The sequence below is a fragment of the Zeugodacus cucurbitae genome, chromosome 5 (genome assembly GCF_028554725.1).
Source record: "Zeugodacus cucurbitae isolate PBARC_wt_2022May chromosome 5, idZeuCucr1.2, whole genome shotgun sequence".
Classification (NCBI taxonomy): domain Eukaryota; kingdom Metazoa; phylum Arthropoda; class Insecta; order Diptera; family Tephritidae; genus Zeugodacus; species Zeugodacus cucurbitae.
In genome coordinates this window covers 43,358,516-43,378,152 of record NC_071670.1, presented here as the reverse complement: position 1 = coordinate 43,378,152, position 19,637 = coordinate 43,358,516, and the positions used below count along the sequence as shown (strand labels likewise).

Sequence of the window (19,637 nt, the reverse complement as noted above, 5' to 3'; positions counted from 1 at the left end):
ATTGCCGCGTGTGTGTGTTGCATGTTAAAAATTACGCATACATAACTCATACGCCCCGGGGCGACAGCGACAGACAAACGTTGCGTATACTCTCTGCTCATATACATACTCATATACTACATATATATATGGATGTACATGTATACATAATTGACTAAGCACACGCAACACACCTGTCGTACAATAAACGCGGTAAACATGAAAGCGAAAGCGATTGTATACATATACATATATATATCTGTGTATGTGAGTAGGTGTATACACATGTCACGTTTTAATATGTACAAATGCCATTTTTTATTCATGGCATGTTGTGTGTAGTCGCTTGAGCGGTTGGGGATACTGATAAAGGTTCGCCGAGTTGATAATAAAGTATTAATATAATTTTACTTGAATTTTAAATGATTTTTTTTTTGTTTTTATAGTCTGTGGGATTCTAATGTCATAAATATCATATTTGTGCGATATTATTTATTATATAATATTTGAAAATATTTCCGCATAACCTTAAAAATAAGCTCTAGCCCATAAGCAAATTACTCTCAGATTTTCCAAAAATTAGCTTAAAACTATCCATGCGTTCCAAAAAACAACTAATCTGCTGAAAGCTCTTAAGAAAAGCTTTCGAGCTTTTGACGGAAAAAGCTTAGCCAGGTCTCATATGTCGATAAATTGTTGATTTAAATCATAGCATATAAAAAGAGGTGATCTGTGCGATATTATCTTTTGTACAATATTAGAAAATATTCTCCCATAACCTCAAAAATAAGCTATAGCCCAATAAAGCTTGCACACCGTAATACCCTAGACACACATCTAGTAACAATACCATGATAAAAGTATTATGATATTGTGTTTACTACGTACATTGACACACATTGATTTGTAGTAAACTGAAATACTAATTTTGTTTCACAGACAACAGATATTTCAAAAAAATGTAAACAATAAATATTTACACATGTGTAATGGATAAAGCAAAAAAATGGCAAAAATATGTATTTTCTGCACAAAAAACAGAAGTAGTTGAAATGTATCTTAAAAGCCCGTCGCTTACGGCCATCAAAATACATGACCCTGGCGTTGTGAAAAAAAACTTGTGAAAATTTTTTATATTTTCCATTTTATTTATTTATTTTTGAAAAGACATTTTGACAAAATATTTTAAAAAGCTTTTGTATATAAACTCTCTCCCAGGTTTCTTACCTATTTTTAGCTGTGTTTAGTGAAATACCACAAAAAATGCTGATATTGTTACCAGCAAAATACTACATTGCTCACATGGTAAAGTGCTAGTATTTGGTGACACACATCTGTTATTTGTACGAACAATAGTATTGTTACTACATGTGTGTCTCGGGTATAAGCAAATTACTTTCAGATTTTCCAAAAAAAAAAAGCTTCACATTACCCTTTTGATCCAAAAAACAACAAATCTGCTGAAAGCTCCTAAGAAAAGCTTTCAAGCTTTTTGGCGGAAAAGCTTAGTTTGGTCACATCTCGATTTAGTAGATAATGATCTGTGTGATAGTATATATCGTACAATATTAGAAAATATTCTGCCATAACCTTAAAAATAAGCTATAACCCATTAAATTACTACCCCATAAGCAAATTTTCCCAAAATATTCCAGATTCCCCAAAAATTAGCTTCAAATTACACTTGCGATCCAAAACACAACAAATCTGCCGAAAGCTCTAAAGAAAAGCTTTTGAGCTTTTTGCGGGAAAAGCTTTGTTAGGTCACACATGTCAATTTAGTTGATAAATTGTTGGTTTAAATCAAAACAGCTACAAATTTTGATATCATCCAAGATAGGTCGAAGAATCTCAGGGTTGCCCTGGTGTTTCAATAAATCTTATATGACAAAATTTAAGTACACAAACAGCTTTTTAGTGAACATTTTGGTCCTTCATGGGTTTATCGTATGTTGAGAGAACATTAAGAGGTTCTTCCTAATCATAAAAAATAATTAAAAGTTCTAAAAATAGTTTAAATCAAAACAGCAGATATTTTAAGTCAATAATAAATTTTTATACTATCAACTCGAAGGATTTCCTGGTATTCCTGGTGGTTCCACAGATTTCCATATATCTTATATTAAAAAATTTTAGTACATTAAAAGCTCTTTAGAGAACCTTCGTTTATCGTATCTTGAGAAAATTCGATGAGCTTCTTCCTAAGCATCAAAAAAATTAAAAACTCTAAAGGGCGATCTAATTTCCTACACCTGGTATTCAAATTTTTCGGTCTTGAGTATTAGCGACTAACCGGTTCTAAAATTTAATTTCCTATTCGGCATTTTTAATTATATTTTGTCATAATAGAAACGACAAAAACTTTTATAATTATTCGAAACATCTGAGCTTTTTTCGAGAAAGCTCAATGCAGCCACTAAACTAATAAGTCAACTAAGGACAGATATTAAAAGAATAGATATTAAATGAGCTTTAAGCTCCTGAAAGTTGAGCACATTATTTTCAAAATTATCTAGAAAACCAAAATATATTACAACAAAAAAATATACACAATGTATTAAGTCCACACTCTTTACACTTTAAACGAACTACTGTGGCTCCCCACCTGCGAATACACGTGAGCCTTTGTGCCGTTGGCGTTTACTTCCACCGACTGCTTGCTACATTTTATATCACTTTATCTTATTATAATATATATGTATGTCAATGTATGCTCTACTGATGTTGTATTTTTCATCTTTACTTTGGCTCCTGCAGCGCCGCTAGGACAGATAATCCGTTTAGATTTTCGTAATTCATTCCACATTGAAGCGAAAGAGGATTGCAAATTTGACGTACTCGAGGTAAGAGCACTCAATTATATGGCTCATTTGCTTGTATAAAGTGTTAAACTGTTGTGTAAATACACGTGCTTTATATTTCATTCTCAACCATCATATAATCTACATGTATGTATATGTGTTTCATTTCGTTTGTGTATTCGTGTAGATACGTGATGGCCAGTATGGCTTCTCGAATTTACTTGGCAAATTCTGTGGCACGGATTTTCCACCAGAAATCACATCAAGGGAACGTTATCTCTGGTTGCATTTTCATTCGGATGAGAGTATTGAGTATTCGGGATTTACAGCTGTTTACGAATTTGTCGATCGCAGAAAAGAAGGTGGGTTTTATTTATAATAATCAATTAAATATTTATAATGAGTTAAAGTAATGATTACTTAGCGTTATAATTGAAATTAAATGACGATTAAAGAAAATTATTATCGTAAATAAACAGATTCTAACGAAGAGGTCTCATCAGAAGGCGATTTCTTGGATAAAAATAGCTCATACTATAAAAAAGAAACAATGTGGAAGATCAAGAAATGGTCAATATCTCAAATAGCTTTTCTGACGGTTTCTACGGATAGACTAGGGCTCATCCCTGACTACTACTACCCATAAAGCACACTTTCGTTTCATTAGATTAGATACATCAGAGATTATTTAAGATCTCAGAGCAGAACTTGGAACACTCCCCTCGATAGAGTGCGTCCGATACTTGAGAGTTCCTTTCTTCCCGAAAAATACAAAATTGGTTCTCTGATTTTCCAAATCCCTATATACCAAATATAGTGATATCTTCTGTTGTTGGTGTTGTTGTAGCTATAGAAAGCATTCCAAAATAAAATGTTGCTGCCAATTGAATAGTCCCAAGTCAGATAAAACAACGGTTCTGTTACAGTTGCGTAGACCCGATTTTCTGGTGAACGGAATATAGAGGGCTCTTTCTGTCAGACGAATACGAAACGTGAACTATTCCATTATATTACCATTACCTAGACTCTGCTTGAAGGGGAAAATGAAAAACGAATTGTCATGAACATGAACAGTTTCTTTGGGGTAGGTTCATAAGAGAATGATATTAGAGAAGTCGGGTTCGTTGGATATGCAAAGAGCTGGTTAATGCCATGCGGGGACCCAACGCATGTAAGATTTTAGTTTGGTATATCGGTGTCTAGTCTCCTGCGCCTGGGTTACTTTTGTTTCTCAAGCCAACTCGACCTCATCATCTATTATGGGTAGTGATTTGTCTCCTAAGATTAGGACAATCTAATCGATCTATATCTTTTCTTGCCACCAACTACTGAATATCATGATTTTCGTGGCTCCGAATATTTATCTCCCAAATATATAGCAACTTGTGGATATAATTGGTTCTGAAAATTATCAAAATTAGTTACTTCAGTCCATTATCTTCTGTTTAAGGAAATTTGAAATAGTTCTAATTTTATTTGATTATCGTTATGATTTTTCGTAAAATTCGTCAATAAAATGTTCGCTTCTAGCGCTATTAGGTAGTGACAAATGTCTTTTAAAAATAAAAAAAAAAATCTAATTATACAATTTATTTATCCACCACCAGCGCCCACCACCGATCTGAACTGTACAATCGAAAAACGCGGTTACGAGGGCTTCGCCAACTCCAGCGATGTGCCCGAGGACATACGAGAGACGGCGATTAAAAATCGTGTACCATTAGATTGCATATGGCGCATACAGGTGGAGGATGACTGGAAGGTTAGTCAGTCTGGCCGATAGACAAACAAACAGTCCCATTTATTTGATTAAATCTAATTTCGATTTTGCTTTTATCATTTCACATTTCACTTTCTGAAAATTTTTATTTTTGCCATTTTTGCAGATACTAATGAAATTCATAGAATTTCGTTTAGTCAAACCCAATGACTGTGATGCGAATTTCTTGGACATCTTTCCCGAGCAAACCGTCATGCCACTTAGGTGAGTAATACGCAAATGGAGAACGAGCATTGATTTTATACATATTTTACTGCCGCACTCGCTCAATTTGATTGTGGCCACAAAATCATGTCAAACTTCATTTAACATGCAAACAGACAAACATAGAAATAAACAGCATACAAATCATACACATGTGTGTGTGTGTGAGTGCAGATGAATGCATAGCTTTCAATCATCAATGTCATTTTTACTATAAAATTACAATGTGACAAAGTCACCCACATTGATGGCGTCAGATGTATGATGATGATGGCTGCATATACATACATATGTATGTATGTATGTCTCTTCTTTCATTTTGTACTGAATCGCTGTGGCCCAATAAAAGTCCGCAACAACAAAATTGAAAAATGTTGTTTATATATTATTATATTGCATGTTTTATATGACGAAAATGTTTTTTTTTTGTTGTTTTTGTAAAAAAAATTTTGTAATTTTTTATTTGCAGACTAAAAAACTTTTGCGGCTCTGCTGGTGAAGGCATGACAATCGAGGCGAATGTAATACATATTCGTTTCTATGCCGAGCCACCGGCCATCCTATCGTCGTTCTCAATTCTGTACACGGCTTATCGAGATCGCGGCGCAGGTAGTAGTATAAAATAAAATTAAATAAAAATTAAATTAAATTAAAATAAAATTAAATTAAATTAAATTAAATTAAATTAAATAACATAAAAAAAATAAAAAAATATAAAAAAATAAAATAAAAAAAAAAATAAAATATAAATTAAATTAAATTAAATTAAATTAAATTAAATAAAATAAAATAAAATAAATAAAATAAAAAAAAATAAAGCAAAATAAAATATAAATTAATTTAAATTAAATTAAAACAAAATAAAATAAAAATTAAATTAAGTTAAATTACAATAAAATAAAATAAAATAAAATAAAATAAAAAAATTAAACAAAAAAAATAAAAATAAAATAAAATAAAATAAATAAAATAAAAAAAAATAAAATAAAATATAAATTAAATTAAATTAAATTAAAACAAAATAAAATAAAAATTAAATTAAGTTAAATTACAATAAAATAAAATAAAATAAAATAATAAAAATAAAATATAAATAAAATAAAATAAAAAATAAAAAAATGAGATATTAAAATTTAAATAAATTAATATTAAAAAAAAACCAAAACTTAAAAAGAAATAAAAAAAAAACGAAAACAAAAAACTAAAATCAAACTTGAAAAACCAATAATTTTAAATAAATAAAAAAATTTCAAAAATGAAAAACGGAAATATTTCACAAAATGTATAAACAAAAAAAGTTGAGCTTCCATAACTCGAACAGCTAAAACTTGAAGTTCTCCATAACTCGAACTATTGAATTGGCAATAGAAGTGAAAATTCATACAAATTACCTTCTGTAACTCGGGAGTCTCTCGAAGTTTTTTTGTGGATTATGGTGATTCGAGTTAGAGAAGTAATAAAAATATAATAAATTATTAAAAGAAAAATAAAAATTAAAATGAAAATAAATTCAAAAATTCAATTGAAACTAATTTGAAATAATTTAATAAAAATTTAAAATACGAAAAAAATACTAAAAATTGAATAAAATTAGAAATGAAATAAAAAAATAACCAAAATTAAAAAAAAAATAACTGATTTAAAATATTTTTTTATAAATTTATTTAATAATATTTTTATTTAATTTAATATTAAATAATTTATTAGTAATATTTTGTAACCATTTTGCTAATTTATTTTTCCCCCATTTCCACTTCATTTCAGCTTGCACTGATGAGGAATTTGATTGTGAGGATGCCACATGCATTTCGAAGGAACTTGAGTGTAATTTGCGTGACAACTGTAAATTTCGTTGGGATGAGGAGAAATGTAAGGTAAGTGACTTTTAGCAATTGCTACTTCTTCTCGCTTGGCATTCCACAACAGATCAATACTAGTCTCGAGTGTCACAGACAGCCACAAAAGCAGACAAACACACACTCTGCCTCACATATGTATGTAAACGCACGTTAAAGTCGTACGTGCTTCCTTATGATGACAGCCAATTGTGCTATGGGAATTGGTCAAAAGTTTAGCTGTTAAATGGAATCGAATGAACTATCAAGTGACTGCAATGCTAAACGAACAATGAAGCTGAAGCTATCAAGCTGTCAAAGTTGTACAATGCGCATGTTGTTATTGTTAACTGCACTTTAATATTATATATATACAATAGATATATGTATATATATATAATTTTTTTTTGTAAATGCTGCTGTCGAAATGACAAATTGACAATGTACAAGTACATATAAGATTAGTGCAGAGAGTAATGTGAAAGCTTTTGTTTGTAAGCGAACTTAAAGCGTCAAACTTGACAAGAAAAGTTGTTTTAAAATAAGCGGTTCCCTAAGTGAGTGTCACAAGTGCTATTTAAAGTGGCACAAAAAGATTCGAAATTACGTAGTCTGCAGTTGGAGAGGAAATCTTTATATCAATAATATTAGCAGCATGTCACTCTCTCTCTCTTTCTCTCTCTCTCTCTCTCTCTCTCTCTCTCGGGGTTTTGAGCCCGTATTAAAGAAACCATCCGATTTTTTTTAATGCTGAAATCTTCAGCCACTTGAAAGCAACTTAATGACAGATTCCTCAAAAGCTCATTCTTTAGTCTGCCAGTTTTTGTAATGTCATAAAAATCGATTTGAAGAATATTGTCGAGTTAACTGACCTTGACGGTATAAAAACAGAGGTCAGTCTCTTAAATGCGCCAGGTTCATTAGCTCTCTAAATCTCTTTAATATTTCTCTAACCGTGTATACAGAGAAGAAAGAGATTTGATAAATTTGGAACACATCTTTCCAACTCAGTGATTATTAGCAACCTAGAGCTTCGCTTTATAGTGTATACAAACTGTACTACGACGACTTTAAACACTTACAAATCACTTCATAATAATTCACTTTACGTCCCTTTTCTTAAATATACTAATTTTCAATATTTTCTTTTCCTATATTTATTAATAGAAAGAAGAGAAGGAGGGATCGGAACATATACTCATTATTATGATTGTCTTCGGCCTAATCTTGGGTGGCATGATTACGACATTCCTAGTGAATTGCATACGCAAGATAATGCACGATCAGAAAATTATACGGGTAAGTGTAAGGATATATTATGTACATAAATAGTTACGTACAGGGTGCGCCATATGGTTGAAACAAAAGATTAAAAGGTATTTGAAGTCATATTTGAGATATTTTAATATAACTCAGCTCTATAGAATATTATTTAAATTACTACCTCGAATAATGAATTTTTTTCGGATTTTCAATTAATTTTTCGAACATCTAGTGTATACTCTAATATATATAATGACCAACTTGGATTGAAATGATCATTTTCTAATGAAGGAATGATGTAGAACATAGATTTAATAATTTAGTAGTGTTTCAGAAATACGAAAATTTGCGGATTATTTTCATTCATTATAAAATTTGAATTTTTTTCGAAGATCTCTTATGGCATGTGTCCTATAAACTTAACCGAAAAATGTTGGTTATAACCATGTATTTGAGTTTTTAGTAACTATAACCAATAATTAATAACAATGTTCTTCAATAAACCTATTTTCGAAATTTGAAGGACAATATTTCGATTTTCGAAGTTAAGTTCGAAAAACGCAGACATTGTATTTTGTTATGTATGACTCAATCTCTCGAAAAAAATTGTTTGGTCAACAACAAGCTCGATTTCGAATTTTCGAAATTAAGTTCGAATAACGTAGAAATTATTATTTTTTATTTATGACTCAATCTCGCGAAAAAATTAGTTTGGCTCTATATTCGATTCGAATTTCGAATTTTCGAAGTTAAGTTCGAATAACGCAAAAATTATTTTTTATGACTCAGTATCTCAAAAAAAATTGTTTTGGTATTTAAAAAACCAGTCTAACCAACTCCAGGGGTTAAGTTAAAGTATCTCACTGTTTACATATCGACCTACTAGATGGCGCACCCTGTATGCACTTATATTTTTATATGACTAGTGAACGCTTAGCAATCATACTTCAGCTCCAATAATTAAATAAGTGAATTTAGCATTAAATAAATGAAATAAAAAACTAAAGGCAACAGTGTTGCCAACTCACCAAACACACCATGCATACGCTAGTAGCAAATTTAGTGTAGCAAGTAATTATTAAATAGTCTGTACTTTGCAGTAGTTAAGTCATACTTTTAGTAAGATAAATTGTAAATAAGATGAAGTAAAGAGTCGTGCATGAAATTAAGTAAAATGTAATTTTGAAAATCATTTTTTTTTTCTAACACTTTTTAAAACATTATCTGCACGTTTGTTACACAGTAGCTTAAAATAAAAAAGAGAAAAAAATAAAATAAATTTGAAAATTAAAAAAAAAATATATTGAAATCTGAAGCTAAAATTAAGTTAAAAAATTAGTGAAATTTTCGAAAATCTGTACTACGCATTTTAACTCAATAATTTTCGCCTAGAACAAACATGCCACAAATACACACACATGTTGTTGTAAAAAGCACACAAATAATGCAACTGCAAGCCTTCAGGCGCAATCATACATACACACAAACATATTTCTTTCAACAGATTTTTGGTGTGAACAATTTATGACTGTCCATTAACAACGCTTTGCATTTATTTTAAAGTGCCTTTAGCCATTGAAATTGAATTTAATAAAAAATATATAAAAATAGCATTTACGCCCCTTACAATCATGCAACACTGGCATTAGCGCGCGAAAAAAAACACGCTTGCCTACTCGCTTGGCACTTAAAAAGCTACTTCTTTTTTAAGTTTTGTTGTGGTGTTACAGCCTCCACCATTACTTTAAACATACATACATATATATTTACATAATCGTACTCGTACAAGTGCAAAATCGTATTTACAGCATAGAAAAACACCCTAAGGCTTCTCGCAAGCATACAATGCGACATAAAGAGTGGGCACAGCACACTCACATATATACATACATACAAATAAGCAAATACATCTTCCACTTTAGCATTGAATGGAATGGCCCTTAAAAGCATTGGCCTTGAAAAAATTGCGAAATTTATGTTATAACTATATGCCACAAGCCACAAGCTATGATATATATCTGTTTTCATTTTCATATTTCATATTTCAGTTGCTTAAAATATGTTTATTATTTTAGTTTTGGGGCGGCTACAGTATATATAATGCGAGTGTCTTTCTCTTACATTTCGTTTTCATGAACGTAACTTTAAACCTTAATGCATTGCGAATAGAATTATCTAAAGTTATATTGATATAAAAGTGTATCCGAGTGAAGAAACCATAAAATATTTCTAATTTGTGCTGAAATATTTGGAGGGTGGTTTCGACTTTCATTGTTCATGGGTTCCAGGGGTGACATCGGTTTCAACCGAGAAAAAAGCCTGTTTAAAACCTTTTTTTATATAGGAAATAAAATATTGTCTTAAAGACACATATTTAATGAGGGATTACTGAAATCTTTGAAGAAAAAAATGAAAAAATTCTGTCATTGTGACGGCATTTCCAGCGAGCTCTAGGGAAAAGGTACGGCCGCGTTGACAGTATAATTCTCAGCAGGATCGTATGAAGTGATGATAAAAAAATATGTTTTTAATTAAGACTGTAAATACGAAAAAAAAGTGGCTAAAATTTCAAGAATTTTTTTAATGTTTAAGTAAAAAATATTTTGTTCAAGCCCTTGTAATTTGTATAACGAAAAACTGTCTGAAATCTCATCAAAATCGGTTAAGTAGTTCTCGAATAATCTTGACAATCGAATCGTTCTCAACATAGAAACCATTCTCTAAGAATAACGCGTTCAAAGTTATAAGTCACAATGAAACCTACACGCAGAGCACGCGACTTCTTCAGACTGTTTGTCCAAAACTATTACTCGGATCGACTTGACATATTTTTTGAAACCGTAAAATCCATGTAAATCCTTAATTGGTTGATAGACAAGCTATAATCTGCTCAGCAATTTTAACCGTGCCTTTCATAGCATGTCAGTCGTTTGTTCGTTTCACCATTACCCATTCATCCCCATCATATATTAGATCAAATGTAATAAGAGATTTGTAAAGTATTAGTATTGTTTGCGAAGCTAGGGCTTTAATTTACCTAGGTTATTTAATTTGAAGACGGAAGTACGTGAACAATTTAATACATACAAATCAATCTGTCTGAAATATCGTTTGTTTATGAACGTTTGGCAATTTAAGAGCTTCCATTACTTAATTTACAACAACGATAACTTGGATACTAATTAAATATTTAGGCTGTCTTATACAAAATTTAAACGTAAACTAAGAGAAAGCAAGAAACTATTTGATCCATATTCGGAACAAATATACTAAATATTGGTAGGCTATATGTGATGTGTGTATATTTCATCATATTTCTTGAAGCTTGAAACAGAGCTTTCCACGACATTATATGGGAATTAGGCAGTTTCGTTATTGTCTTCCAAATATACTTAAAGGTCAGGTCCGCAGGATAGCTATTCGCCATTCTCCACTCGTTATCTTAAAGCGCTGCTTGTAAAAAAATATACATGGAAAAGTAACAACACAGATATCGAAATAAATTCGATACAAGAGAGTATGCGGATACCTCAATAAAGTGGTATAAACTCACTCTCATATGCTACCAAGTTTTGTTTCACACATTTATGACCAATTTTAATATTGTGAACTCAAAAATTTCAATAAAAATAGTTCTTATTGATTTTTACATCAAAGAAATTATATTTGTTTAAAGAAAGGGCAACTCAAAACTAAGAAAGTAAAATAATGTCTTATCACATGGGTTAAAGTATTTCTCCACAAAGGAGAGTAGAGAGAGCCCATACACGTGCCGTAAGACATGTTAGCGCAAGGTTGCAATGCAAGTATTGCCAAATTATTTGAACAGTTGGTATAGTTTCGGCGATTGGCTACTCTCAAATGCCTGGCGAATCGAAAACAGCTTATATAATCAAAATTAAATTAAAAATTTTAGTTGAAATTGGTTGAGAAGTATTTTGAAAGAGGAATAGAAATGGATGTGGTAGTTATAAACTCTAAGCTCAATATTGAAATTCAAAGTCAAATATTCGTTTTTGGAGGACAACTTTCCTTTTATCTTATCACTAAATCTCTCGAAAAAAATTATTTTATTCTATACTCAGAGAAAAAGAGAATTTTACTGAATAGTGTCATCATGCCATTACTCAATTTCCGGTTTCAATTTTAACAAAAATGAATTTCTTGCTCAAAAATCATGGTTCACAAAATATCCAATGCTTCAACTTAACCTAACTTAGCGCCACTATCTTCAACTAAAATGAGTACCGTGCATTGCGAGTCTTAAGAGGAAAGCAATTTTCTTGATTTCCAAAAATCAGAGCTGACACAAATCAAACAAGCACATGACTCGAGTCGACTCAGCTCGACTAGCACTGAAATTAAATCAAAATAAAGCGTGGAAATTCCCGCTCAACTGCACACACACATACACACGTATATAGCTGCGAAGCAACAATTTGACTGCATGCGTGTGGGATGTACCGTTGTTCCCCTGACAACATGTCAGGTGCTGACATGAAAAGGACAAACCATTCACTAGCGTACGTAAATGGATAACTTTTTATTATTTCACACATGTGAAGCGCCAGCGCCAGCGCTTGACTGTCAGTCATTGGCTGCTGCTGCTGCTGCTGCGGGGCCTCTGCTACAAACACACGAGTTAGCCACTGACTAAGCGACTGGGCTGTCAAGCTAACATGCATATGAGTGTGTTTGTATGTGTTTTTACTTGGCTGTGCGGATAGTCATGAGTGTTTGTTAACTAATGCCATTAGTTACTGTAGCTTAGACTCCTTACTGCCACCCGCTGCTGTGTCATTTCACTACCATTCACTGCGCTTTCTTCTCACACACAGAGATTGTGTTACTTATTATGTCTATGTATGTATGTATGTATGTATGTATGTACGCCTGTATTTATGTTACGTAGCTGCTTTAAATACGCAATTTTCATTAATTCTCTGCAACATTGTCAGGCAATTTTTTCTCATCACGCACACTAATGAATGTGTTGTCATAACTTATGCTATTTACATGATGATGTGTAGTTAAATGCGAAAGACGCGTGTGCGACATCCTCAGTGTAGCATTATCTTGTAGCCAACCACCCAACCACCCACTCTCCACTTCACTCATATGACAGCAAATGCACGTACGCACGCACGCATGAACATGCAGTAGAGCGCGTAGCACAATTGAAGTCACCTCTGTGAAAGTGATCCTCCTCCTACATGCATTGCTATGGAAACCTTTTTATTCATATTTTTTCTACTTTTTTCTACTTTGTTTGCCTTACTTTTTTACTGCCTACGCAGCACACATACATATACACATACATATAGACATATAGAGACAAAGAGACACATGCATAAATTCCTTAACTAACTAGAATAGACGTATAAATTCACTAACAATTCACATTATACAATAGAGAAATAATATGCATTTTGCATATAGAGACATGTACATATATACATACATACATATGTGTATATATATATATGTATATATGTCTATATACATACATATGTATGTCAATGTATGTATGTATCTGCCTATAGTGCGCCTAAGTACCCAAGTATTATAATAAATTTCCTTTTGTTGCTCCTCCTGCTGTTCCTACACGCCCCACACCCCCACCGGCTCATGTTAAATTGTGTGTGTTGTTGTTGTTGTTATTGATGTGTGACCAACCAAACCAACCATGTACTGTCTGTACGCACACTCTCACTTATCACACGTCTCACGTCTCTCTCGACTGTGCTCTCTGTTCTGTTCTCTTTGTGCTCTGCTTTATCCGCAGGAGATAGCGCTGCCGCATGCCAGCGATATTTATCACATCGATTCGTTCATCTGGGATGCACCCAAGACGGCGATATTTGTTGGCTTGCAAAATGATTATATGTCCGAGCAGAATTGGCAATTGCAGCAACAACAACAACAACAACAGCTACAGCAGCAATACCAGCTACAACAGCAACACGAAGCCTATATGTTGCAGCAAAGTCAAACGACACAGCCACACCCACACGACGACGGCAGCCAACAACTCGACGCTGACAATGGCAATTGTAACGGTCAAAGACAGATCTCCTGCCATAGCCAAAGTAATGGCGACAGCAGCAATAGCGGTGACAGCGCCGGCGGCAGCGGCAGTGGCAGTGCTTGTGGTAGCGCCTTGAATAGTCACTACGGCAATCATAGAGGCATTGCCGGTGGCGGTGGCGCCTATACACCCCGCAAGCAGGATGGCAATGATAATTTATATATGCATGGCTTGAATTGTGATAACGCAAATGGTTCCTGTTCCGCATACACTTACCATCCGAACGTCGTCAATTTCAACGACGACGAATTCGTTATTGTAACTAATCGAAATGGCAGGGAATATCCGTTAGGCGGCTGTGGCGGCGGCGGTGGCGCCTATCCACCCGAAGTCGTGGCCAATAGCTATGGTTATGATGTGACACCGGTTTCAACAGATTCAATTACTTCCTCTAAATCATCACCGACAACTGCCACCAACTGAGCCGACACGACAAATCAAGCGCAAAATAAGTGTTCTGTGCGTGAGCAACAAAAAATTTATGGAGAATTTAGGAATACGTACTGCTAAAAAATTCGAAAAATATCGAAAAAATTAAGCAAATAAAATAAAAAAAAAAACTTTAAAAAATTTAAAAAAATTTTAATTAAAAAATTTAAAATTTGAAAAAATATAAAAATTAAAAATTTTAAAAATTAAAAAAAAAATTGAAAATTAAAAAAATAATAATAATAAAATAAGCTCTCGATTTGTAAGCCGTTTAGCAGCGAAATCTAACAGTAAAAAAATTGCGATCAAAAATATTTGCGTCTAAGAAAAAATTAGAATTTACAAAATAAAAAGCTCTAGAAATTAAAGCAAAATAAATATTAATAAATAAAATAAAATAAAAATGCAAAAAAAAAAATAATAATTTAATTAATTAAATAAAGTAATTCAACGTATTTCATAACGGAAAATACCACACCAAACAACAACTGCCTTTTCATTGCTAACAGTTATGCAGTAGGGCGCGATGAGCTCAGCTGGCGCAGCGACGCATACACTAAACAAGTTACTTATACGCACTGACTAACAACTTTGTTTATTCAATTACATGCAATTAAGCGTTTATTTTCTATGCATACAAACTGGCATTTATGTATGTATGTATGTATGTAATTACTAATATTTATTGTGTATAATTTTTTATTAACTTTTTTCTCCCTTTTAACAAAAGTTACAATTTACAGTTACACTTTTTTTACACTACGCAATTAACAAAAAAAAACTACAAAAACCAGTATTTTTATACTAAAAACTTTTAATATTTATATAGTTATATATTCATATATAGCAAACGTGTATATAATGTCATATTTAATCAAATATATCAACATATTCAGTATATATTTTTAACTAATTATAAAATATTCTTATGTATTTCATAATATATTGTAGGTAACTGTACTTATATTCCCACACAATAATTGATATTAAATATTTATAGTAAAGAGCAGAGATTAAAGAAGAAGTGCTTAACTTTTTCAAGAAAATAATTAATTTCGTTATAAATTACGGGAATTTTTCTATGTTGTAACATAAAAAGACGTTACGTTAAGACTACTCTTAAGAACTTTTTAAGGAACATATTAGGTTGGCAATTATGTCCCTTCCGTTTTTTTGCTCATTATTCAATGCTTTATAAAAAGTGTTTCAGTGATCGGATTTTGCGCCGTTTCGTTCGATAATCTATTTTAATCCAGACGGCAACTTCATAATACCCCCTCGTAGAAGCCCCTCCTTATTTGCGAAGAAGTCGGACAGTCCCTTTTTACAAGCCTCTTTTGAGTTCAACTTTACACCACCAAGGGCGTTCGCCATGAACAGGAACAGGTGTGGTCTGGCGTTGTCCTGGTGGAACACTACACCCTTCCTGCTTCAAGCGGTCCAGTTGTTCGCAATAGATGGTAGAATTAAGCGTCTGGCCATATGGGAGCAGTGAATGATTCCCTTCCAATCCCACCAAACACACAGCAAAACCATCCTGGCCGTCAATCCCGGCTTGGCCACTGTTTGGGACGATTCACTGGCCTTCGACCACAATTTTTTCGTCGCCAGTCACCAAAATGGGTCGAGTTCGTTCCGTTTCAGCAGCTTATCACAGGCGTTGATTCGGTCCAGAAGGTGATTTTGCGTCAAATAATGCGGCACCCAAAACATCAAGCTTTTTTGTGTATACAGCCTACTGCACAGGGTTTAATATGGTTTCGTGACTAAATCCCATCTCCTGGGCGATGTCACGAGATGCCACAACGACGTTTTCGGAAAAACATACTTTCCAGATAATCACATTTAAAGTTTCAAGTACACTCTTGTCTAGTATAGCGAAGCAAGATGCAAAACGCTATAACTACACATATACTGCTCAAATCTCTATAAAAATTGGAGATTACATTCTTAAGAACGTATACTTTAAGACAAAAGAATAAAAAAAAAATCGATTTTTTTTTTACCAATATTACCCCTTAAAACATATTGCCTAACTTCGAGAATAATGGATCCATTACCAAGATAATTTTAGAAAAATAATGAAACGAATCACACAATGACTCAGATAACGAAAGAGGGAATATTCTAGATAGTGGAGGTATATGGAAGTTATGACAAATTGTATCCAAATTTAGTGTCAAATAACATTATTATTACATTCTCTTCTAATTCTATCCCTAACAAACCCATATGAATAGGACAAGTATACTAGCTAGAAATTATCTTGAGTATATGTTCTATACCGATTTCATATATTTCCGATACCAAAAAACAAATATATGTAAATACATAATTGATATGCTGGTAGGGTTAAACTTTTTTCCGTTCATAACGATCATTGCCAGAAAGCATAAATATCTTCCATATGAATTTCTTTGAAGTACAAAGAATTGTTGTTTAAGTGAAACCTAAGATAATCTTGTGGGCATTGCAGCTTGAATTTGCTTTTGAACTTCAACAAACCTCAATTCACAAGAAGTCGTATTGATCGACGCAGAATCGCACTATTAAAAATAGCTCAGAGTTATAGTTAGGCGTTAATAACCCACATACCTTCTCATCGAACAAAAGATCAAATTTTAATGGCAACCATTTTATCAACTATTACTCAAGAAATATCAGATATTACTAATTTCAAGTTTTCCAAACTTATCTATTTCGATTTTCCTACAATAAATTCAATTTGATCGATTCTCACACTCTTCAACCTACTTTCCATTGAACTTATGCTTTGGTGTTTTAGAACAGTGAAAACATCAAGAATTACAATTGCATCTACACTTGTTTATTGTAATGCATAAATATGTGTACATATAGTATACATATTCAAATATAAGGAAACTACAAAATAGTAAATTTGCCAATACAACTTGTTGAGCATTTCTGCAGGAAATTTTTTTAGAATAAACTTTTGGCAATTCTATTGCAAATATTTTAACTAGCACATGTTGCCGATGGGATTACATTAGAACAAAATGTAAAATGCTTTCTGTATCGGTTATGTTCTCCTGCATTTGTTATGTAACAAAAACAATTATGCGTTAGTGAATGGAGTGCTCAAAGAGAGCCCTAAGGCAGCATATGAACAAAGTTTTGGTGTGGAATAAATATTGTTTTATGGAAATAAATTCCATATTACTTTTTGCTTGCTATAATGAAAGAAGATTAGATACAGTGTTTTCAAGAGAGAGAGAGAGAGAGAGAGAGAGAGAGAGAGAAATAATACGCATCTTAATTAGCTCTGAAAAAGCGGAGAAAGCATTATAGACCAAATATTTATTTTTTAATTTTTGTTATGTTTTGAAAAAAAGGTTCTATAAAAATTTCCACCTATTTAATTTTTACTTAATTAAATTAAATAAAGAAATTATATATTAAAATATGAAAATCAAATTGAACCCATTTAAAAAAAAGTTGATATTTTGAGAAGACCTGCCACCTATTTTAAAACCTGTACTTCACAAAATTTATCAGTTAAAAAAAGAATTAAATTTGGTTTCACAAACGAAAGTAGGCTTGAAGTTGATAATATTTTTGTGAATGTTGCCACTTATTTCAAATTCTAAAAATTAAATCGAAAATAATGAAATATTACAATATGGATATCAAGTTAAGCAGATTCAAAAAAGATTTCTGACGAGAATATTTTGAAGAAGTGTTGCCATATGTTTGGAAATATTATTTTTTTTTTTTTAAATAAATTGAGTGATCTAAAATTAAAAGCATTTCTGTCATATTTAATGTACACATGTACAGAGAAATACTTGGAGTAAAACCAGAAACCAGGCTTATCTTCCCTCGAATATAGTTTTCGAAACTATTTCCCTAAGATTCTTTCTGTAAGATCCCTATTGCTTATTTCTCTTCTAATTGAATTCAATATTTTTGACATTTGTTTATTTATTAATATTAGGCGGAAATATATAATATATACATACGTACATATGCATATATAAAGCTTAGTTATACTCCTAATTATTTTTTTACTCTAATAAAGAAAATTATAGTAAATATTATTATATATCCATATCTATTTTCATAAATAATTATATACTTATAACTTTATAAATGTTATTGTTTTATCATAATACTTTCAAAATCAGGTCCAAATTTAAAGAGATTTTTTATGAAATTAAATAAAACAAAATCATGTTTGTTGAGTTCTTTTAAACTCATCATACATACATACTATATGTACTTGAACTATGTTTAGTCAGAATAGTATTTACTCATATTTCCAATATTATGTTCTTGAGTATTTACCGTTAAAATACAATAAAAACGAATATATGTATTTATGTTTATATATGTATATACTTGTAAGTGCGTTTTGCAATGGTTCACCTTTTCAAATTAACCCCGTCCTCTTTATGCTACTAACAATATTGTTACCGAATGAGTCGAGTACATTCTACATACTACAGTTATTTAATGTAACATAAGCAAGGGCAAAAGCAAAGAATTGAATTGAATTGAATTTTCCCACCAACAAGAAGTAGCATCATATATTTAGTTGCCTTGGTTTGAATTGAATTTGCAGGAACACATACGTCAATCGAAGGAGAGCAAACTGAACGAGCTGGGGCGCAATTCGAAGGCGCGCTCAAGAGAGAATCTATCGAGCACAATGGTGAGGTAAGTTGGTTTAAAATACATACGTATGTGTGTGTAGTTATTTGCTATTTGCAATTCGTAATATGCAATTACTTGCGCGCACAATGTAATGCATTGTAATGCAATTTGTAGTGCGTACATGGCTAACTGACACATTTCTTCTCTTCTCTTCCCTTACACCACTCCACTCCACTCCACACCACACACAGGCCGAAGCATTCGCAGACATCGTTGCAAATACTTAACGACACATCGAATCATTATTATCGCGAGGTAGTGCCCATGTCGCGCGCCAGCAGCAAAAGCGATCTTAAGGAACGCGAACACAGCATACTGCGGCATCGCAACGACATTGTGGTGCAGACGAGCTTCTGCGTGGATGACAACAGCTCCGAGGCGACGGTGGAGGCAGCATTGGCGGCAAATGCCTGCGATATGGGCTGTCAGACGCGGTAAGATAACAACAAACAAGAACAAAGCAAACAATAATAACAACAATAACACATATACAAGACATAACGATTGAAAATTTCCATCAACACAAACACACACAGCTACACGCTCACGCATATTCATATGCATAACAGCTCAAGCATTTGCAT

The 19,637-nt window shown here is 32.4% G+C and overlaps 1 protein-coding gene and 1 long non-coding RNA gene across 7 annotated transcripts in view; one reads left to right on the top strand and one right to left on the bottom strand.

Moving 5' to 3' along the window:
* The window catches only part of LOC114804422 (uncharacterized), an 84,138-nt gene that overhangs the window by 32,726 nt on the left and 31,775 nt on the right, over nucleotides 1–19,637 (bottom strand). The window lies entirely within an intron of this gene.
* Nucleotides 1–19,637, top strand: part of LOC105216006 (uncharacterized) — a 69,394-nt gene that overhangs the window by 45,170 nt on the left and 4,587 nt on the right. For 3 of the 6 annotated variants that reach the window (XM_054230895.1, XM_054230894.1, XM_054230896.1), the window contains exons 4-12: nucleotides 2,737–2,822; nucleotides 2,968–3,142; nucleotides 4,388–4,542; nucleotides 4,667–4,764; nucleotides 5,234–5,376; nucleotides 6,529–6,638; nucleotides 7,767–7,898; nucleotides 18,962–19,056; nucleotides 19,245–19,487. In XM_054230895.1, the coding sequence (XP_054086870.1) occupies nucleotides 2,737–2,822; nucleotides 2,968–3,142; nucleotides 4,388–4,542; nucleotides 4,667–4,764; nucleotides 5,234–5,376; nucleotides 6,529–6,638; nucleotides 7,767–7,898; nucleotides 18,962–19,056; nucleotides 19,245–19,487 (1,237 nt within the window). Of the gene's footprint in view, nucleotides 1–2,736; nucleotides 2,823–2,967; nucleotides 3,143–4,387; nucleotides 4,543–4,666; nucleotides 4,765–5,233; nucleotides 5,377–6,528; nucleotides 6,639–7,766; nucleotides 7,899–13,647; nucleotides 14,506–18,961; nucleotides 19,057–19,244; nucleotides 19,488–19,637 lie in introns of those variants that run through there. The other 3 variants (XM_054230897.1, XM_054230899.1, XM_054230898.1) reach the window with 3 other exon arrangements.